The sequence below is a fragment of the Mus caroli genome, unplaced genomic scaffold, assembly GCF_978045245.1.
Source record: "Mus caroli unplaced genomic scaffold, Mus_caroli_1 scaffold_18, whole genome shotgun sequence".
Classification (NCBI taxonomy): Eukaryota; Metazoa; Chordata; class Mammalia; order Rodentia; family Muridae; genus Mus; species Mus caroli.
Genome location: NW_028227273.1, coordinates 64,617,092 through 64,639,765, shown reverse-complemented (window position 1 = coordinate 64,639,765; position 22,674 = coordinate 64,617,092). Strand labels below are relative to the sequence as shown.

Genomic DNA, 22,674 nt, shown 5'->3' with positions numbered 1-22,674 from the left:
AGTTAGCCACTACTTCCCGTCTCGAAGGGTGTATCTCAAGTAAGTAACTTCAGTCTGACACAGCTGAGTCTTTTTAGCTGAGGCTCGGTCTTCAGTTGCCCAGGTTTCCTGTCTAGATCCTGTCTTTTTCTTTCTCTCCTATCACTGTAGCCAAGATTCTAGTCAAATTTCTCTCTTGTCTACGATCCCTCCTGTTTTCTCTTTCTTCTGCCTCCCGCCTCTCTCTCTCTCACACACACTTTCTCTGCCTCTTTCACTAGATCGCCTAACTGTCTCCCTCTTTTCTCTGAAGCTTCTTTCTGATATCGGGGGCCAACTGCCTTATGGAGGCCAGCCAGGCCACTGAGGCCTTCTGGGCTTCCGAGGTAAGATTAAAGGGAGTGGACTGCCTGAAGGCTTCCATAAGTCTTTCAAGGAACATTGAGGGAGGTTCGATCGGCCCCTGCATTACCTCTTACCTTAGCCAAATTAGTGGGCCCATCTTGAGGCACCTTGGAGACCAGAGCCTGGCGTTAGATTTTCAAGCTCTCCTTACCTTCAGCCATGTTGCATTCGCAACTGGGGCGAGTCAAAAGGAATCCCATGTTGATCTCATTTTGTAGCTGTGTAAACCGCTGTTGGCTTCCGGGCCATTTTTCTAGCTTCTAACAGAATTCTCTCTCGCTCTTCGGTTGTTAAGAGCATCTGCAACAGCTGTTGATAATCATTTCAAGTAGGCTGATGAGAAAACATAAGGAACTCTACCAACCCTGTGAGGCGTTGGGGATCCTGAGAAAGGGGGTGGTTAGTTTTTCAGTTATAAATACCAACAGAGGAAAATGACCAGTACTGAAGGGTTTAAAGTTTGGGCGGGTCCACCAGAGTCCGCCCGGACTCTGTGCTCTGCAGTTCCATGTACCCGCAGCGGTCCGCCTCTCGACACCCCGAGGGGTTTAGGGTTCCCTCGGCAGCTGGGGTTGAGGCTGTGGATAAGGGGAAGGTTGTGGACTAGGCCACTCAGGAGGCTTCATAGATTTTGGAGGAGCCGAATTGGCTGGTGGCTGCGATTTGGGAGAAACCTTTAATTTCTCTTGTAACATAAGAGTACAACCACAATTTTGAGTAGCAAAACCCAATTTTAACAGTGAAAACAATCTAGTTTTTTCTTTAAAAATGAACTCCAAAAACATTACTTGCTACAAATTTTGGTGGCCTGTTCCTGCACACAAACACAAGAAGGTGTAGCTGCCAATATTTCAAAAAGACACTACCCTAAATCTTATCTTTTATAAATCGGATTTCTAGGATAAGAATTACATAGAATATTACTCAATTTAGGCGTATCTTTAGAGACCTGTTCCCATGGATTGTCTCATGCTGCATGTTGTAGTTCTAAATTACTCTAACCCAGAGTTACCAGTTTTAAGTCAACTTTTTGTTACCAATGTTACAAATTTTTAATCATAACTAATAACTTATGAGCCACTAATCTATAACCAAGACATATAAAAACATATTTATACTTTTGAAACTATTTAGAAACAAAAATGAAATGGCCGCATACATTTGCTCATTTAAACCAAACAAAATTCTTAATTTTTCTAGCTGTAATTTCAAGAGAGGAGCACCTTGTCACCTGATGAATCTAATTATCACAAGCACAGAGATTTTTGTGGAACTTGAGAAGCTGCTGGTCCTTATAAGAGCAGCGTTTATAATCAGCTCCTAGCAGGGCTTCTCTAGCCACACTAGATTCCTAACTACAGGTGCAGGGCCCCAAAGACCAATTAATACTGTTTATTTTATTTTATTTTTTACCAAATTATCCCCAGATAGTCGGAGAGTACTGCTTTTCTCAAAACCCATTCTCTCACATCTCAGGTGTAAACTATCTCTAGTCAGGGTATAAAGCACCTATGAGAATTACCTTTGCTTTTCTAGATTTTCACATAGCTCTAAACACATACACAAAAACACATAAAACAGAAACCAACAGATCCAGACACATTCGACCCTTTCTTGTCCTCTACAAGCAGGCAAGAGAATTAGACGATTTTGGAGGGGGAAGCTTCCGCTTCAACAGAACTCGGTCCCTCTGACCGATCCGGAGACGGCCAGGCGTCCCTGGCTCTCCTTACCTCCCAGGGCGTCCCCCAGGGCCACAGCCTGTGGTCCTCCTAGCACGTCTGCCGACCACAGTCCTCCGGTCCTTACGGCCCAAAAGGACAGCTGCAAATACTGACCGCGCGCGCATTTCAGACCCCATCACCCCATCGTCTACAAACACCAGCATCCATTTCTACCTAGACGACCAAAACCAGAGAAGCACACTTGTTCCTCACTCTGCCAGGTGTAAAACCAAGGCACGAGGTGGGACTCGAACCCACGATCTCGCAACCCGAAAACCAAGACACAAATTTCACTCTGCCAGGTGTAAAACCAAGGCACGAGGTGGGACTCGAACCCACGATCTCGCAACCCGAAAACCAAGACACAAATTTCACTCTGCCAGGTGTAAAACCAAGGCACGAGGTGGGACTCGAACCCACGATCTCGCAACCCGAAAACCAAGACACAAATTTAATAAACTCAGATGGATCCGAACTCAGACTTCGCCATGCTTCAGAAACATAGGACAAGACACAAACAACCCAACACAACAAGCACATGTTCCAATGTTCGTTTCAGAAAACAGACACTCAAAACAGAGACACCGGCCGGCACACACACAAAAGGGGATCCCCATACCTCCAAGTCGGTTCTCGGGTGTGAGGGGTGGTCGCGTTTCCCGGCCAATGCACCAAATGAAAGACCCACAACGTGAGGACTCCCTCACGTTCTGACTCAGGAGAGGCGACACCCCAAAATCACCCACAAGAAACGATCTTGCTGCAACTTGCAAGAGGATTTTTATTCGAGAGCGTTCTCGGGCCCATGGTCATACACCACGCAGGGGTAGAGGACCATGGCGCGCTGAGTAGCTGAGTAAGGGGGTATTTAAAGGAAGAAACCACAATTCATGGAGGTGGGGAGGGCGTTGTTGGAAAATACCAAAAATACCAGTTAAGAGTCACAAGGAAGTATAAAGTCACAAGTGTCAGGTTATCTCTCAAGACAGTTTCTAAGAGCCCCTAACAATCTAAGAGCCCCTAAAGATAGCACATTTGCATTGCAGGTTCCAGTAATGGTCAGGGTGCCATTCTTTGAATTGAACCCAGGAAGCAGGTGGGTGGAGGAAGGAATGTCGCTATCTGTTTTATGACCAGTACCTGGAGCACTAAGCCACAAAGGCTACACTCCCAAGCCTGGGCCCAAAAGCCTCGAATTTTGTTTTTACTTTGCTATACTTTTTTAATACTTCTTCAAACTCAGGACCTCAGGAAGAGCAGGCAGTGCTGTTAACTGCTGAGCCATCTCTCCAGCCCTTACCCCCTCCAGCCCTGTTCAAGAGAACAGCTAGAGATGCCTTGGAAAGAAACTGCCTTGCTCCCCAAAGCAGCCCAGTCTGTGAAACACCTTTTTTGTTCTTTTGTTTATTTGGTTTTTCGTGATAGGGTTTCTCTGTATAGCCCTGGCTGTCCTGGAACTCACTTTGTAGACCAGACTGGCCTCGAACTCAGAAATCCGCCTGCCTCTGCCTCTGCCTCCCGAGTGCTGGGATTAAAGGCGTGTGCCACCACGCCCGGCACAATAGATTTCTTTTTTTTTTTTTTTTTTTTTTTTTGAGACAGGGTTTCTCTGTGTAGCCCTGGCTGTCCTGGCACTCACTTTGTAGACCAGGCTGGCCTCGAACTCAGAAATCCGCCTGCCTCTGCCTCCCAAGTGCTGGGATTAAAGGCGTGCGCCACCACGCCCGGCTCACAATAGAATTCTTGAAGCAGTTTCTTTCTTTCTTTTTTTTTTTTTTTTAAAGATTTATTTATTATATGTAAGTACACTGTAGCTGTCTTCAGACACTCCAGAAGAGGGCACCAGATCTCGTTGCAGATGGTTGTGAGCCACCATGTGGTTGCTGGGATTTGAACTCTGGACCTTCGGAAGAGCAGTCGGGTGCTCTTACCCACTGAGCCATCTCACCAGCCCTGAAGCAGTTTCTTAAGAGTACAGTGCTTAGTGATGCTTACCACGGAATCAGCAGTCAATAGATACAAACGAGTGAGCCAAGTGTAAATGGGAATGAATTGAGTTAATGAGTCCGGACCCCTAAAAAAATTATTATTATTATTGTTATTATTTTGAGACTTCTACGACTGAGAAGGCGCAGTAGTGCCATCCGGACGCCAGGGGGAGCAAGAGCACAAGCTTTTCAGATACCGCGAGACTTGCCCCGCGCCCCGCGACCTCGCCAGATCTGTTTCGGAACCTGGGGCGCAAGGAGCTTTTCCTTTGTGTTCCAGCTCTGGCCGGCGGCGCGAGAACCACTTCCGGGTCGCACTGCCGGAAGCAGGAAGTTGTTGGCCCACCCTCCTCGCCCGGCGGCTGGTGTCCCCGAGGCGGGAGGAGCCCGAGAGGGCGCGGGCCCGCATGTGAGTGACTGGGGCCCGAGGCCGGGAGGGGGGAGGCCGGCCGTCCTCCGCGGCCGCCGCTGCCTCGCGCCGCCCTCCTCGCCACTCCAGTCTGCGTTCTGCTGACTGACAGCACCCCGGGCTGCTCCCCGGGGCAGATCCCCTCTGACATCTTCCCCGAGGCTCCGCGGGGAGGGAGACGGGGTCCGACTCTGCTCGAACTTGGTTCGCAGACGTGGCGGCCGGGTCCGAAAGCCCTGACCCCGCACGCCAACCTGTCACAGATGCCTTAGCATCACCCCTGAATGACCCCTTCTTAGACATCTTAGCCCAAATGTTAAGGAGGAAATATTTAATTTTATTTATATATTTATTTTAACGTGGACTTAATGTGATAAACTTGGCGTCTCAGAACGTGGCATGGCGCACTGACCCGTTTGCAGTCAATCGCCTGCCAGTACAGAGAAAAATCACCTGCCTAGTGTTTCCTTGCATTTTAAGATTTAAACCTTGTAAGCCATGTGTCGTGAGTATGTTATGTCAGAAACATACAGGGACCCGTTTTTCTTTTCTTTTTTTTTTTTTTTTTTTTTAAGATTTATTTATTTATTATATGTAAGTACACTGTAGCTGTCTTCAGACACTCCAGAAGAGGGCGCCAGATCTCATTGCGGATGGTTGTGAGCCACCATGTGGTTGCTGGGATTTGAACTCTGGACCTTCGGAAGAGCAGTCGGGTGCTCTTACCCACTGAGCCATCTCACCAGCCCCCCCGTTTTTCTTTTCACAGTGCCAGGCACAGCACAGTATCTTTTCACAATCGAATGGAAGTACAGATTCACAAACTGGGTTTCGGTGGCTGCAATTTTGCCAAGATTTCGAGATTTCCCTTGACAGCTGGCCATCACCGAAAATAGAATATATCATTCCAGTCTTCATTGGTGATATTAACTCTCACCGGAGACTACACATCCCACTGTAATTATATGTCTATGTAGGCTATTGAATAGCTGCGTAATGGGTAAAGAGGCCACAGGAGTTCTAAGAGGCCTTACATGAAGCAGAAAACAGATGTAAAGAGAAAGACAAGTATTTATGATAAGGTATGAAGGCTTTGAAGCTGAGGGAGGCCTGGAGCTAGACTTCACCATTGAGGTGAGCTTGGGAATGAACTGGAAGATGGTCCAGAAGGACAGGTGGCCACATCAACAGTGGCAAGAAGGGGAGGATCTTGCCGGGCTTGAGCTCCAGAGATTGGTAGGGGTTCTCTGCTGTCAGCCTTTAATGAACACACTCATGGTTACATGGGCAATGGGGGCTCTTGTCACTATAGCTTTAGAAGTCTTCATGGGGTTCAAGTGAAGGTGTTCGATTTTTGCCACTTTCTAGGGCATATGATAAGTTGGTTTTTTTTTTTTAAAGATTTATTTATTTATTATACGTAAGTACACTGTAGCTGTCTTCAGACACTCCAGAAGAGGGCGCCAGATCTCGTTACGGATGGTTGTGAGCCACCATGTGGTTGCTGGGATTAGAACTCTGGACCTTCGGAAGAGCAGTCGGGTGCTCTTATCCACTGAGCCACCTCACCAGTCCGATAAGTTGGTTTTATTTAGTGTGTTTGATAATGGTTCTCCTGGTGTGAATTCAGTACCCTTATGTGTTCATAGAGTCCTAATTTATTTTGATAAGTTATTTGATAATTTACTTTGATAAGTTAAGGTTGGTTTGGTTTGGTTTTCCTCCCTGGCTAGCCTGGAACTCACTCTGTAGACCAGGCTGGCCTCCAGCCCTCCTCTGCCTCCCAGGTGCTGGGATTAAAGGCGTGTGTCACCACATCTGGCAGCCTCGATAGGCCTATAGGTGGAAAACTCTGTTTATTAACTTTTAGAAGTAAGTAGTTGTCAGTCCGTTCTGGGTGAGAGACGCTAACAGGTGGTGGGTGGTACCCTATGCACAGTGAGGCGTGGTGTGGTCTTCCTGCTTCTGCATTTCCACTTAAAATAGAGCCAAATGCTGCTTTTATAGAATGGAGTCACCTAGGGCAAGGTACAACCTGAAAACTGCTGTTTCACACAGAATGTAGTAACACATAACAAGGCACACACAGCTTACAACCCCACACATTTTATGATCTGAAAGCCTGTATCGCCTTGGTATCGAATGTTCTGTAGTCATCGCACTCTTGGTAGAGAGTACTCCTACATCTTCAGATTCAAAGCCTTTCCGTTGTTCACTGGGTAGTTCCCAGTGTGGAATGTTTTACAGACCTCTCCCCCATTTGGTTAACTCGAAGTTGACTTGTTTCAGTTTCTCTCTTAAGAACACACAGGGAATGAGGGTTGGCTCAGTGGCAGAGCGCTGGACTGGTATGCGCCAGGCACTGCTCAGGTCCCAGTACTGAAGGGAAGCAATGCAGATTACAACTCAAGTCATGCATGCTGACGACTGCCTTTAATCCCAGCACTTGGGAAACAGACTACATGGAACAGTTTCTTAAAACCAAACCATCCCCGAGACCCCCAGGTATACATGTACATGTATAGTATATGTATACACAGGTGGGCGTGTTTGTGTGGAACGTTCACCTTTGCTGCCTTGCAGTTTGGGCTGAGTGTTCACACATCCCAACTTTTATACCAGAAAGAGCCAAACTCAGGTCCTGAAATAGCAGTAACTGCCCGTGGTCAGGGAGCCCTCCTGCAGCCTGCATTTTCTCCATTCTCCAGTTCTCTGCCTTGGATCATTTTTCTGTGACCCAGTTTGAGTGTCTGTCCTCTCTGTCTATTCTCTGACATTCAGAAAAGGTGAAGGTGCTTGCTTCCAGGTCTGCTGCTCACTAAAGCGACACCAGGCTGATGTGTATCAGAAGGAAGAGCACTCGGGGAACCACGAGACATGGTTTGGAGACAGTGTGCATTGGCGCTGGAGTTACAGACAGTTTTGAGTTACTGGGAACTGTGGTTACTGGGAATTGAACCAGGATCCTCTAGAAAAGTAGGCAGTGCTTTTAACTACTGAACTCTCTCTCTAGCCCCAAGTTGTTGTTGTTGTTGTTAATATTCTGAGTGAGTGTATGCACCACATATATGTAAGAGGCCAGAAGAGGGTTCAGGTCCCCTGAAACGTAGGGGTAGGGCTTACACAGTTGTGAGTTGTTGTGTGGGCACTGAGAACCGAACCCAGGGCCTCTGAAGTATTAGTAAGCGCTCTTAATCTCGGAGGTGTCTGTCTCTGCAGTCTGTGTTTTCTCCATTAGTCGGCTTTGAAGAACTCACAGTGTAGATTGGGAGGAGATGGAGGAGGAAGAACAAATGGATGGGTGCTATGAGGTTCAGAGGACAGAGTCCATCTAGGGTGAAAGCTCAGAGAGCGTGCCTATTGACGGAGCACTGGAAGACAGGCTTTTTAGGAAGATGGCTGTGAACTAGCATGGTAATAGAGACGGTGAAGACGGCTTAGTGGAAAAACAGGACGGACCAAAGAGGAGGCAACTAGGCCAAGTAGGCTGGGGTAGGGTTTAGACGTCATCTTATAGTCGTTATTAGTAAGTGTTTCATTTACTTGGATATTAGAACAAATTTTGCATGTACCATCGTGTAATCCTCAATTGGAGTAGCTATAATTATCCACCACCACCACCCCTCTTTTTTGGATACAGGGTCTCATGTTTGAGGCTCCAGGCTAACCTCAAACTTGCTATGTAGCTGAACTCCTAATCCTCCTGACTCTAATTCTGACTCTAGTTGAGTGCTGAAATTACAGATGTGTTCCCCACATCTGGTTTATTATCCCTTTTTTATAAGTGAAAAATTCTAAGATTTAAGGAGTGTATCAATAAATAGAAGAAACTAGGTGAATCCAGATTTCTCCAGCTCTCGCTCCTGTGTCCTTAGCAACCGTGCTAAATTGTACCCCAGAAAGATGTAGGGCATCTTGAAAGGTGTGTAAACCTGACCCACTGTTTAGAAAACCACTGTCAGCCGGGCTGTGGTGGCCCACAGCCTTTAATCCCAGCACTCAGGAGGTAGAGGCAAGCGGATTTCTGAGTTCGAGGCCAGCCTGGTCTACAGAGTGGGTTCCAAGCCAGCCTGGGGATAAATAAACAAATACATAGAAAAACCACCTGTGAATAAGAAAAAAGTTAGGCTGAAGATAAAAACTGGAAACATAGAGATGACTGTTATCTCTGTGATAGTCCACGGTAGAAAAATTTTTTTAATTATTTATTCTCCTTCTCCTCCTCCTTCTTAATAATAATCTCTGTCTTATGGCCCAGATTGGCTTGGAATTCACTGTGTAGACAAAGCTGGCCTCAGACTTGCAGAGATCTTCCTGCCTCTGCTGCTGAGTGTTGGGGTTCCAGACGTCATACCTATATCATTCAGTGATGATTTCATGGGCAGGAATGAGGCAGAAAGGAGAGTTTCCATTTAAACTCAGAGGACTAGTGTCTTCATTAAAAAGGAAAGACAGACAGAAAGGGAGGGAGGGTCTAAGGGATAGCTCAGCAGGTGAAAGAATTTACTGTCCAGTGGAACGACCTGAGTTTGATCCCTGGGACCAACATCTAGGACACAGTCAACCTCCACATGTGTGCACGTACACAGAAGAAAGTAAGCATTTGAAGAGGATGGGGAGGAGGCTGAGCTGACAGGATGACAGGTTCAACTACACACGCCTTCCTCAGTGGGGAATCAGGTCAGCCCCGTGGGCAAATAAGAGGTTGGCTCTTGAGCTCTATAAAGAATTGTGGGCTGAAGAAGATTTGGGGATCACTCACTGCTGTAGTGGAAGCTATGGAAGGAATGGGAAGATCAAGACAACTGCTACATAGTTATCTCTGGTGTGAGAGAGAGCAAGACAGGTATGCCAGGCTGAAGGACTGAGGGAAAAATGGGTGCTGACGGCGGGTACCGCGCAGAGGTCACATAGAGCGGTCACTGAAAAACGCTCTTTGGACTTGGCACCAGGACAGCCATTGGTGACCAGTGAGAGCCAAATTGGCCAAGTGAGAGCACAGGCATGTGATTCAGCAGGTGAGTGGAGGAAGACAGGCCACCCCCTCCTGGATTTAACTCTGAAGAGAGGGGAAGGAGAAATCCGGCATCCCGGCATTATAGTTCCCCGGGGGAACAGTGTTTAAAGGCAGAAACAGGAAAAGGCAGGGCTCAGAGGAGAGAGAGGTAAGTTTAAAGATGTGCAGACTTCTGCAAGGTGAGAGAGAAAGCAAAATAAGTCAAACCAGGAATGTTCTGTGTTGAGTAGGTCAGAGCCAGCAGCCAAGGCTATCGGAGATCTTGGAACTGTGTAAAGGTGTGTGTGTGTGTGTGCGCAGAGAAAGGCATTTAATTACATACTGAGCAGCAGTAGAGATTAGTAATTTTAGTGGAAATGGCGGTGGAGCAGGCCATTGTTACATGGGAAATTCTTATGGAGTGCTAAAATATTTAGAGATAATTTAATGTGTCACAGTTAACTTCAAATGAATCTGATAGAAACACAGCCAGGTGTGGCGCACACCTTTGATCCCAGCACTCAGGAGGCAGAGGCAGTTGGATCTCTGTACGCTTGAGGACACAGTGGTGGTCTACAGAGCTAGTTCCAGGACAGCCAGGGCTACACAGAGAAACTCTATTTTGAAAAACCAGAGAGAGAGAAATAAATAGGGGGTTGGGCAGATGTGGGCCAGTGCTGACAACAGACAAGTCTAAGTGAACACTGTGTGGATGTTCATTTCTGCTTTCCAGAAATCTTTCAGATTAAAGGTTTGAGGGAAGATAGAGAATGGAGGTGCATCCGTGGGGTGGTGCTGCTATGTGGTAGATCTCTGTAGTTTATTCTTTATAACTAAAATTTTATTACACTTAGTGTGTGTGTGAGAGAGAGGGGGAGGGAAAGAGGGAAGGGGAGGGAGAGAGAGAGAGGGAGAAAGAGCGTGAGCTAGGGTCATGGAACACCTGCTGTGGGGTGAATGTGGCCGGCAGAGGACAGCCTGGAGGAGATGGCACTCTTTCCACCTGTGGGTCCTTAGGATCAAACCCAGGTTATCAGGGTTGGCAGCAAGCACCTGTACCCACTGAGCCATCTTAGCAGCTCCTAAAACATTGTAATCTTTGACGATTTCCTGGGTCTCCTGGCCCTTACAATTTCTGTGTCATGGAGTGGTTCTATGTTTAAGTAGTTCATGTTAGTCCTGTAATGGTGTCATGCCAGTTTTGTTTCCTGTGTGACTTTTTCACTAAGCATTTCCTTCTCAAAGACTGAGTAATTTTCCACTGTATTTACAACCACCTTCCTCACTAGTATTTGTAACTGCTAATCTGTGAGTGGACTCCTGTCTGGCCTGTGGTGAGCGTGCGGTGCAGGGATCTCCGCAGAAGCCATATCTCCGTCCTTTGGCGTGCTCGTAGGATTGCTTCTGTTGTTCATTTCCAACACTACTCTAGCATTTTCTGCTTTTGTGCTTACCAATAGTGAAAATATAGTGTTGTAAAATTTAAGTACTTATAGTTCTAAATTAAAATTATTACTGTTTTGAACCACAGAAATCGTTTTAATATTTTATCAGCTACTGTCCCTTAAGTATATTTAGTTTTCTTTGGTAGTTTTTGTCTGTTTCTATTTACTTTGGACTTTTGAGACAGGGTCTTTCTATGTAGCTCTGGCTTTCCAGGAACTCAATATGTAGACTTGGCTGACCTCAAATCCACAGATCTTATTGTCTCTGCCTCTCAGGAGCTGGGATTAAAGCCATACACCATTATGCCTGGCTCTTGGAAGTTTTTAATTGCAATCTAATGGATGTATTGTTCTCTTAGATAGACTGTCTTGAGTCATGAGAACCTTGGGATGACATTGAATGGAATGTATGTATGGAGTGTGCACACCATCCCCACTAGGGAACTAGGCAGAGGAAAGAACTCTGGGTATTGCTCTCATTATTAGTAGCTGGGATGTGTGCATTAGCTAAATGGATCAGTATTGTGACTTAAAATCGCTGGGCCGCCACAGCCCTTCATGTCAGTGTTCAGGACATGTCATGTCACTGGAGGAACTGTTGCAAAAGTGACTATTACATTTATTCTCTCTCTCTCTCTCTCTCTCTCTCTCTCTCTCTCTCTCTCTCTCTAATACAAGGCAGGGTTTCTCTGTGTAGCCCTGGCTGTCCTGGAACTCACTCTGTAGACCAGGCTGGCCTTGAACTTAGAAATCTACCTGCCTCTGCCTCTGCCTCCCAAGTGTTAGGACTAAAGGCATGTGCCGCCACTGCCCAGCCATATGTATGTAGTGCCCACAGAAGTCAGAACAAGGTATTAGATTCCCTGGAATTGGAGTTACAAGTGGTTGTGCACCATGGTGTAGGTGCTGGGAACCAAACCCAGATCCTTGGTAAGAGCCCCAAGTGTTCTTAATTGCTGACCTATCTCTCTTTCCCATTTGCCCATGTTTTTGAATCAGGATTTTCTTACATAGCCCAAGATTGCCCTGAACCCAGTATGTAGCTGAGAATGGCCTGGAACTCCTGGTGTTCTTGCCTCCCAGTTGTGGAATTTCAGGATGGTCCTACCTATGCTCAGCCCTCCACAAGCTTTTTCCTAACAAGTTCTGTCCCAGCAGTTCTACGAGCCATGCTCCTGTGCTGCTTCTACGGGGACTGAGGCCCAGGTGGAGTTGTGGGGAACAGCTCAGCAGAGCTGCCCTGCTTCTGTTCCTGAAGTGTTCCCCCCACCCCTGCAGACCAGGGTCCTAGCTCACCCCTGCAGGCCTTTCTTTTCTTTGAGCAAGACCATTCTTTTGTGGTGGACTGTTTGGGCCCTGTGTGATGTTGCCTCTTTACCCACTAGATGCTAATAGGACTCCGATAATTTTGACAATAAAAACAAATAAACAAACAATCCTTACCTCCAACTTTCAGACATCACCAGATGTGGTAATGACATCACCTAAGTGATCACAATCACTTTAGGTTCAGAGCTGCTGTCCTGAAGCAGCCGCTTTAACAGGGGATGTGCCTTTGTTACTTCCATTCATTTTACAGTGCTGGGGCTTGAACCCATGACCCGAGTGTGCCTTTGATCCACGGGGAAGAAGTGTGAAAGCGTCACCATTTCATCAGGCCCCACTCCCAGACCTGTAGGAACTCAGTACAGTGCCCCCTTGGCTGTAGTCCCTGCAGTCAGAAATGCTCATTGGGCAGTTGCAGCAATAGGCAGAGCCTGTGCTCTGAGTTGTGTGCCCTTCTGAGTAGCAGGCTGGACTCATTCAGTATTCCCGTGTGCGTGTCTGTCACCTGCTTGTTAGTAACTTCGCAGTGTCTGGTCCCCAGCATAACCCTTCCTAGTGCTGTTAAGTAAGACGCCTATGTCCTTCCCCTCATGTGACTTGTGTATACATTTAGCACCTCACAGAATCCTAAGAAGGGTAAGTACAAGACATTTGAGAACGAGACTAGAGTCATATGACTTATTATTAGAGTGTATTGTCACTGTTCTATTTTGTCATTTGTAAATTATACTTACTCATAAGTGTGTCTGAGAGAACCTGGTGCCTGACAGTTGAGTACTACTTCAGGCATACACAGGGTCTTGAAACATCTTCCCCAGCATCAATGGAGGACAACTGTCTGTGACGGGTGGGACAGAGGCCGCCGTTCCTAACTCCCCTGGTGACCCTACCTCTGCCCTTGCAGGGTTAAACCACTGTTAAGGGATCAAGCTCAGCCTTCTGAACTTCCCTGCGAGGCAAGCTCCCTTCTGCCAGGCTGGACCCTCACTCTGGAGGTAAATGGATTGTCTGTTGTCAGCCTCAGCCACTCCACTCATCCTTCTAGTGCTCGCTGCCTGCTGTGACTTCCTGCTTCCAGTTGTTATCTAATTAACATTGCAGCCAGCTCCTAAGATTCTCTCTGTATGATCATTTTTTTTCCATATTTTTTATTGGGTATTTATTTCAATTACATTTCCAATGCTATCCCAAAAGTCCCCCATGCGCTCCCCCACCCACTCCCCTACCCACCCACTCCCACTTCTTGGCCCTGGCGTTCCCCTGTACTGAGGCATATAGAGTTTGCACGACCAATGGGCCTCTCTTTCCACTGATGGCCAACTAGGCCATCTTCTGATTCATATGCAGCTAGAGACAGGAACTGGGGGGCGGGGGTGGTGGTGGTAATTGGTTAGTTCATATTGTTGTTCCACCTATAGGATTGCAGATCCCTTCAGCTCCTTGAGTACTTTCCCTAGCTCCTCCATTGGGGGCCCTGTGATCCATCCAATAGCTGACTGTGAGCATCCACTTCTGTGTTTGCCAGGCCCCGGCATAGTCTCACAAGAGACAGCCATATCTGGGTCCTTTTAGCAAAATCTTGCTAGTGTATGCAATGGTGTCAGCATTTGGAAGCTGATTATGGGATGGATCCCCGGATATGGCAGTATATGATCATTTTTAGTCTCCAGTTTAAACAGAAGAATGCTGTCTCTGGAGTTACTGTCACAAAGGCAGTATCATCTTATTCTCCTTTGCGTGTGCTGGGGATTGAGCCACTGCTCTGAAGCCCCAGGCCCTCCCCGTGGGTTTCTCACACAGCCACTGAACCGCTGTGACCCGTGGCTGTCTTTCCTTGACAGCTCTCATTTCTTTTGGTCCAGGGACGCTCCATCAGAGTAGCAGCAGGAGCTTCACAGAGATCTCCTAAGTCAGTGTTCTTTGGAAGGTTTCCTTTTCAGCTGGAGGGAGTACAGTTATGGGTATCCCAAGCTTGCCTTGAACTTGCATTGTAGCCAGAGTAACCTTGATCTTGTGATCCTCCTGCCTGCACCGAGGACTGTTTCTTGCAGTGCTAGGGATGGAACTCAGGGCTTTGCGCACACTGAGCAATCCTTCTACCAACTGAGCTACATCCTTAGCTCCAGCCCCTCCCAGTTGTGCTGGGGTCACAAGATTTGTGCCACCAGTACCTGGCTTGGAAACACTATGCCTTTATTTGTTTGGTTTGCCCTTAGAGTGGATCTTAATGCTTTCTAGTCCGTTCTGGTTGCTCATCAAGGGCTTTATGGACAGAGTAAGGTCCACATGCAGCTGACTGGCTCAGATGCATCTTTTCTTCACCCAGTAATTAAGACATTGACCTGGGTGACCTCAAATGATTGTTGTATTCCACACATACTAACAAGTAGTTTACAGCTGGGAACACGTGCAGTAAGAGACTCTCTATTGGAGGCCAGGCATGATGGTGCACGCCTGCCTTTAAAATACCTTTATTTCCCTGTTAGTGTATGTGGGTGTTTTGTCTATGTGGGTGTCTGTGCATTATATGCATGCGGTGTTCTCAGAGGCCAGTGAGGCATCAGGTTCCCTCGGGCTTGAGTTACTAATGGTGCGAGCCACCATACGTTGCTCTGAATCACACCCAGGTCCTCTAGAGGGGAAGCCATCACTCCAGCCCTCATACGTGCTTGTGGTTCCACACAGAGCCAGGAGGCTCTCCATGAGTTTCAGGCATGCATAAGCCAACCTAGATTTTCTGTGAGTGGAGGGTGAACTCCTGGTCCTCCTGCTCCCACCATGCGCATGCGTGTCACCATGCCCAAGTTTACTCAACTCTGAGGACTGAACCTTGGGCCTCATGCATGCCAGGCAAGCAGCCTGCCAACTGGGCATCCCCAGCCCCAGGCCTGTGGATTTCTAAAACAATCCTTTTATGATTTCTCATGTCTATCCTCAACCAGCTATTATCATTCTCTTTGTCACCAAGTATATGCAAATCTTTATTATATGTACCAGACATTGACCTCTGGTAAGGATCTATACATCGTATGTATCCTGCCCTCATAGAACTCAGACACCAATGACTGGGCAGTGGGAGACAGAACATAGTAGAGTATAATAAATGCCACAACAGGGATAAGTTCAAATCCATAAATACATATTAGCCTTTATTAAGATATAATTTGTTGCCGGGTGTGGTGGCGCACGCCTTTAATCCCAGCACTCGGGAGGCAGAGGCAGGCGGATTTCTGAGTTCGAGGCCAGCCTGGTCTACAAAGTGAGTTCCAGGACAGCCAGGGCTATACAGAGAAACCCTGTCTCAAAAAAAAAAAAAAAAGATTTGTTGATGGGTGGTAGGAGCGCATGCCTTTAGTCCCAGCACTTGGGAGGCAGAGGCAGGTGGATTTCTGAGTTCAAGGCCAGCCTGGTCTATAGAGTGAGTTCCAGGACAGCCAGGGCTACACAGAGAAACCAGGTCTCTAAAAACTAAAAAATGAAAAAAGAATATATATATACATATACTCACACACACACATACATATATAGTATTTCTTCAAAGTTCACCCACTTGAGAAGCACAGTTTATGCTTACAACCTGTCACTGACTTAGATGAGAACCTGTAGTCACTCTAGAGAGGCCCTGCCTATAACCAGTTGTTGCCTGTTCTCTAGATCCTCTCCCTGAGGCGAGCATTAGCATTAGTCGGCTTTGTGTCTGCAGACTCGCCTGCTCTTGGGTAATCTCTGTGATTGTCTCCCATTCATCACCGTGTTTCTACACTGTGGGCTACACAGCCTGTGTTACGACTCCATCATTCTCGTCTGTAATATCCATAAATGCACCTGTCACATTCTGTCCCTGCATTTGTTACTTCAGACCTTTGGAGTAATAATGACCGCTGCTAACATTTGTGTTCAAGTAATTGTGTGGACACATGTTTTGAGTTCTTTTGGGTACATACCTGTGAGTAGAGTTGTTGTATGATATATGTAAACTCAATGTTTTTTCTTTTTAAGGCTTATTTATTTTAGGTATATGACTACACTGTAGCTGTCTTCAGACATACCAGAAGAGGGCACTGGATCCCATTACAGATGATTGTGAGCCACTATGTGGTTGCTGGGAATTGAACTCAGGATCTCTGGAAGAGCAGTCAGTGCTCTTAACCGCTGAGCCATCTCTCCAACCCTCAGTGTTTAATATTTTAAAACTGACAACTGAGCTAGGCGTGGTGGTGCACGCCTTTAATCCCAGCACTGGGGAGGCAGAGGCAGGCGGATTTCTGAGTTCGAGGCCAGCCTGGTACAAAGTGAGTTCCAGGACAGCCAGGGCTATACAGAGAAACCCTGTCTCAGAAAACCAGAAAACAAAAAACAAAAAAAAAATTTTTTTTAACAAGGAAGAAAGAAGGAAAATGAGCTAGAGCTGAGCAGTTGGTTCAACCCTGGTGCTGCCAACAGGGAGATGTCCGAAGGGAATGTCTGCAGGGTCTGATGAGGACTGGTGTCCAGGACAGAGCACAGTGAGAATTCCTACAAACTAAGAATGAAACAGCCCAAGAGAAATGCACAAAAGACAGCCCTTCCTGCACAAGGATGATCTAAAAGCCCTGTAAGCACACAGGACGCACAGCATCACCAACCTTCAGAGAAAGAGATCAAAACCGCAGTGTGCCACCACTTCTAACAGCCACCACTTTTAGAACAGTGGTTGCTTTTAAGTCAGATGTGGTAAGAAATAGAGAGCTTTATGAACTCACCACGGACCTGCCTGCCATGTAGCATGAGGATAGCAACTCACAAGAGTGGACAGGTTGGGGACTGGAGAGAGGGCTCAGCAGTTAAGAGCACTGGCTGCTCTTCTAGAGGTCCTGAGTTCAAATCCTCAGCAACCATATGGTGGCTCACAACCATCTGTAATGGGATTCGATGCCTTCTTCTGGTGTATCTGAAAACAGCTACAGTGTACTTACATAAAACAAATGAATAAATCTTTAAAAAAAAAAAAGAGTGGGCAGGTTAAAGCAACGCTGTAAAACTCAAGGCTATTCTGATGCGCAGGCTGTGCTCACACCAGTGGACCAAGCAGAAGGTGCCCATGGGAGGCAGGAGACACGTTGCAGGGAGAAGAGCTGCACTCTTGTCACCCTGAGCAATGATGTGTCAGGCCACTGCTTCTTTTTTTTTGTTTGTTTGTTTTTGTTTTTTTTTGTTTTTTCGAGACAGGGTTTCTCTGTATAGCCCTGGCTGTCCTGGAACTCACTTTGTAGACCAGGCTGGCCTCGAACTCAGAAATCCGCCTGCCTCTGCCTCCCAAGTGCTGGGATTAAAGGCGTGCGCCACCACGCCCGGCAGGCCACTGCTTCTTTATGGAGCTGCTTGGCTGCTGATCTAGCCTACAGGTGAGGCATGCATCGCGTCAGTGCTTTTCAAGGTTGGAGACTGAAGTAGGCAAGTAAGAGGACCCTCTTCACTTTTGGAGGTGGAAAGTCCTAAGATATGAAAAAAAAGCATGAAGGCATTTCATTTTTAAAAATTGGGCTGGAAGCTGGGCATGGTGGCGCACGCCTTTAATCTGGGCACTTGGGAGGCAGAGGCAGGCAGATTTCTTTTTTTTTTTTTTTTTTTTTTTTTTGGTTTTTCGAGACAGGGTTTCTCTTTATAGCTCTGGCTGTCCTGGAGCTCACTTTGTATACCAGGCTGGCCTCGAACTCAGAAATCCGCCTGCCTCTGCCTCCTGAGTGCTGGGATTAAAGGCGTGCGCCACCACGCCCGGCTGCAGGCAGATTTCTGAGTTGGAGGTCAGCCTAGTCTACAAAGTGAGTTCCAGGACAGCCAGGGCTACACAGAGAAACCCTGTCTCGAAAAACCAAAACAAAAAACAAAAAAAAATTGGACTGGAGAGATGGCTCAGCTATTAAGAGCTCTGATATCTCTTCCAGAGGTCCTGAGTTCAATGCGCAGCAACCACATGGTGGCTCACAATCATCTATAATGGGATCTGATACCCTCTTCTGGTTTGTCTGAAGACAGCTACAGTCTACTCAAATAAATAAAATAAATCTTTAAAAAAAATTTTTTTTGAGTCTGGGTTGCTCTATGTTTCCCAGCTTCGCCTTGAATTCACACAGATCCACCTGCTGTTGCCTCCTGAGTGCTGAGATTGAAGGCATGCATACCACACACAGCCTAGCTAAATGACATTTTCTGACTCATGCATAAACTGGATACAGTGGCCTGTCTGAGCTGTAATCTCAGCATCCAAGAGACTGAGTCACTCAGGCCCCAGAACCCTAGCACCCTGAGCAGCATAGCAGGGTATGGGCTCAAAACAGAAAACGATCGTTTCAGAAGTGTTGCATATACAACAGTTTGACATTGTTTTTAGGTGTTCATTGTATTTGTTCGAAAAGTATTTGGTATGCTTTGGGAGGGAAAACAAAATATGTTCTCTCAGAGGGTCAAGAACCATTGTTGAAAGAGGTAACCTTGGGCAGGAAGAACTTTAAAGGAACTGTCCTTTCCTTTTGTTTCCCTCTCAGGGACTTCATTTTGGAAGACATGGATCTTGCTGCTAATGAGATCAGCATCTATGACAAACTTTCAGAGACTGTTGATTTGGTGAGACAGACAGGCCATCAGTGTGGAATGTCCGAGAAAGCAATCGAAAAATTTATCAGACAGCTACTGGAAAAGAATGAACCTCAAAGGGGACCACCCCAGTACCCTCTCCTTATAGCCGTGTATAAGGTAATGTGTCACTCAGTGAGCCCATCTCAGACGCCTCGACATCCCTCCCAGTAACTGCGGACTCGTCTCAGTGCTGAGCTGGGTTTTCCTAGAATGAATTGGCCTTTGTTCTTGCCATCCAGTGTTACTAGGAAATGTGATTGTGCTGTTGATTGGCATTAGACGAAAGCTGTGTGTTTGTGTAGTGGGCGTAGCACCTGGCAGCGGGATGGAAGCTCAGGAAGCCTTGCAGGCTGGTAACTCTTGAGCTTTAAATGCCTGCCCTTGGAGATGCAAGCAGGTGGCCGGCTGATGGTCGTGGAGTAGCCCTAGGAACACTCGAAGTAGCCAAGAGGCTTGTTTTCTCCTCGGTGATACGGGACTTTCTGTGTTGGGGCAACTCTTAATGTCACTCTTGTCTTTCCTTCTAGGTCCTCCTAACTCTGGGATTAATCTTGTTCACTGCCTACTTTGTAATTCAGCCTTTTAGCTCATTAGCACCCGAGCCAGTGCTTTCTGGAGCTCACACCTGGCGCTCACTCATTCATCACATTCGGCTGGTGTCCTTGCCCATTACCAAGAAGTATATGCCAGAGAATAAGGGCGTTCCTCTGCAAGGAAGCGAGGAGGACAAACCCTTCCCAGGTAGAAGGCTGCACTTAGGAGTACGGTGTTCTTTTTGTTTGCTTTGTTTGTTTGAGATAGGATCTCGTGTCAATGAGCGCGTCATAGAACTTGGTTTGTGCCTCAGGCCTGGCCTCAGACCCGCCAACGCTGGGATGACAGGCACGAGCCTTTATGCCCAACCTGAGATCCAGGGGTTTTGACAGTGTTTGATGGAAAAGGATTATTCATGTAATAAGAGACACCTTCCTAGTATTGTCTGACTTAGACTATGGGAGCAGCTGTGTTGTCCATATTTTACAGACAAGGAAACTGACCCTCAGAGAAGTTAGGCCTGCCAGAGAAGCATGTCTGGAGGGGCCAAGTTCAAGTCCTCTAATGTTAGGATACCATGGTAGGGAAGGGTGTCCACAGGAGAGCCTTCTCCCCTCGGTTCTCTGCCAGACAACTCTAACCGCTGTTATCTGATTGGGCTGGCATGTCTCACTTTCTCACCTTGCTCCTTCTCGCTACCACAGTTAGTCAGTGACACTGGTGTAGTGCCCCAGAGTGTGGCAGTGCTGCCAGCCCAGCGAGCTGAGGAGACCAGTTAGCAGCGCTGCAGCAGCAGAGCCTCTCGGCCTCACAGGCATGCCTGCAAGGAGGCCGCACATGAAAATAGTGAGGTGCGGGATCACTCCAGACCTACTGTTGGAGAAAGAGATAGTGCTCAGGGGAATGCATCCTGTCTCCTCACCCTCTTCCTCCTGTTTCTTCTCTTCCATTCTGGAGATTAAACCCAGTACTGTGTGAGCAGTCTGTGCTAGAACCTTCCGCTGCACTTACTCCCAAACCCCGTTAAATTTTGAGAAAAATGTGCTTATTAGTGTTGTGTGCATTGTGTGTGTGCCACATCGTGTGTGAGAGTGCTGTGTGTCTGTGTGCTGCATTGTGTGTGTGAATGTTGTGTCACACACATGTGTGTGCACATGTGTACCACAGCACTCACCATAGTGCAGGACAGAGCATCTTCCAGGAGTTGGTTGTCTCCTATTGCCTGGGTTCTGAGGATTGAACTTGAGGTGTCAGGTGGCTGGAAAGCGCGGTGCCCACTGACCCATCCTGCCCGACCCTGTGCTTTGTTTGGTCTGTTGCTGTTGCCTTTGTCCTATTAACCTCCCTTGGCCACATTCTTGTAGGACTTTGTTCTGAAGCCTTTAGAATCCAGGGTAAGTTTTTTAGAAAATGTTTCCAGAGAAAACTTGACTAGTTTAAGCTAACTTTCATAAAAGCAGAATGTCATTTCGTAGAGCCTGACTTTATCAGTCATAAAATTGCGTCTTGGATTGGTCACCTTTGAAAGCTATCTTTGTACATTTGCGGAAGTACTGAAGAGATTTCCCAAGTTAGATAAAAACCAGAGGAAGAGAACATTGTGTGATAAGAACTCAGCCCCATGACTCTCTGTCTGTGGGGATTTATTTTTAAACTAACGGGAAATACCATATTTATTTATTGCCATATACTTGAATACCAATTTCCAGCACCATAGTTAATTCCTTTTGAAAATATATACACAATTTAAGCAACTTGACATTTTCACTCACAGATTTCTGACATAGTAAGAATTTGAGTGTTGCTGAAAACATTCACTTTAAAGATACTGTGGCTGCCAGGCAAAGATGGTACAGACCTTTAATCCCAGCACTTGGGAAGCAGAGGCAGGTGGATTTCTGAGTTCAAGGACAGCCTGGTCTACAGAGTGAGTTTCAGGACAGCCAGGGCTACACAGAGAAACCCTGTCTTGAAAACACAACAACAACAAAAACAAAAACAAAAAACCCCAAAACTTGAAGATCCTTGTGGCTGTGTGTACAAGATGAAGCCAGCATCATTCTGTCGCTAATGAGGAGGGGCTCATGAGACCACATCCACCCTGAGGAGCTATGACACTTAATTGTTGCTGGGTGGCAGGGAGCATTTTCTTCCGTGAGGTTGCCACTGGTGTTTATGCTCTAGGAATAACACCCCACTATCCTCACACAGACCACCTGAGTTAAAGTAGTGGACAGTTTTCGGTCAGTACACCTTTACAGGGCAGAGGCTTGGGCTGGCCCTCATGCGGAGACACGGATCACTGCTTACAAGGGAACTTTCTGCGTTGTGCACCTTCCAAAGGAGGAGGACACAAAGGACCCAGTCATTGAGGAGTGTGGCTTCAGAACTAAGGGATTAGTAAGGCTTAGAGTCCAGGTCTCAGCCCAGCTATGAAATACTTGGATTTCAAAAAAAAAAGAAAAAAGAAAAGAAAAGAAAAATAAGAGCTTTTTTGCTCGAGGCTCTGGAGATCAGGCTCCAGGCCGTGCTGGTGCTAGGAGCTTTCATGTCCTGCGTTGAGTGCTCTGGAATGGCGCAGTGCTGCTGCGGACCTCAGGTTCATGTCTCAGACTCAGACTCAGTGAGGAGAACGCTGTGGTGGAGGCTGAGTAGCTTGCCTAAAGCTGGAGCAAGATCAGTGTCTGCCTGTGAGAACTCAGGAGGGTGGGACTCTATGGGAATCATTCGAGTGCAGTGTCCCTGAAGTAAGATGGTTGGCATACGGTGACCTATCCATTGTGGGTTTGTGTGAAAATGATTCTGGGCGTGCTGCCTTCGACACAGGGGACCTTGAAAAGGCCTCCTCCATCGTCCGCAGGAAGGGGCTCTGTAACAGGAACTTGCCAGGGTAGCTGATCAGGCAGTGAGCACAGCCATGAAAATGAGGGCCCTTGGTCATGGGCTCTGCAGGTTCTTCTGAGCACATCCTAGAGTAGGAAGTCAGGCCTGTACCCCTGTGAGTGCACAACGAGGCTGAGGCTGCTGCTCATTTGGTGTTCTTCCCCAGTGAGGGTTCATAAAAGTGGGAGGCGCCCTTCCTCTGTGTACACACTGCACTGCTGTCCTCTGTGTACGTACTACACTGCTGCCTCTGTGTACACCCTCCACTGCTGTCCTCTGTGTACACACTGCACTGCTGTCCTATGTGTAGCTCTGGCCGTCCTGGAACTCACTCTGTAGACCAGGTTGGCCTCGAACTCAGAAATCCACC

The 22,674-nt window shown here is 47.1% G+C and overlaps 1 protein-coding gene across 3 annotated transcripts in view; it reads left to right on the top strand.

The window, feature by feature from the left end:
• The first annotated feature begins 4,300 nt into the window (after nucleotides 1-4,300).
• CUNH6orf89 (chromosome unknown C6orf89 homolog) overlaps nucleotides 4,301-22,674 on the top strand; it is a 34,052-nt gene continuing 15,678 nt past the window's right edge. The window contains exons 1-4 of one of the 3 annotated variants that reach the window (XM_021149844.2): nucleotides 4,301-4,505; nucleotides 13,177-13,267; nucleotides 18,797-19,004; nucleotides 19,415-19,628. In XM_021149844.2, the coding sequence (XP_021005503.1) occupies nucleotides 18,816-19,004; nucleotides 19,415-19,628 (403 nt within the window). In that variant the 5' untranslated portion in view covers nucleotides 4,301-4,505; nucleotides 13,177-13,267; nucleotides 18,797-18,815. Of the gene's footprint in view, nucleotides 4,506-9,508; nucleotides 9,671-13,176; nucleotides 13,268-18,796; nucleotides 19,005-19,414; nucleotides 19,629-22,674 lie in introns of those variants that run through there. The other 2 variants (XM_021149845.3, XM_085833231.1) reach the window with 2 other exon arrangements.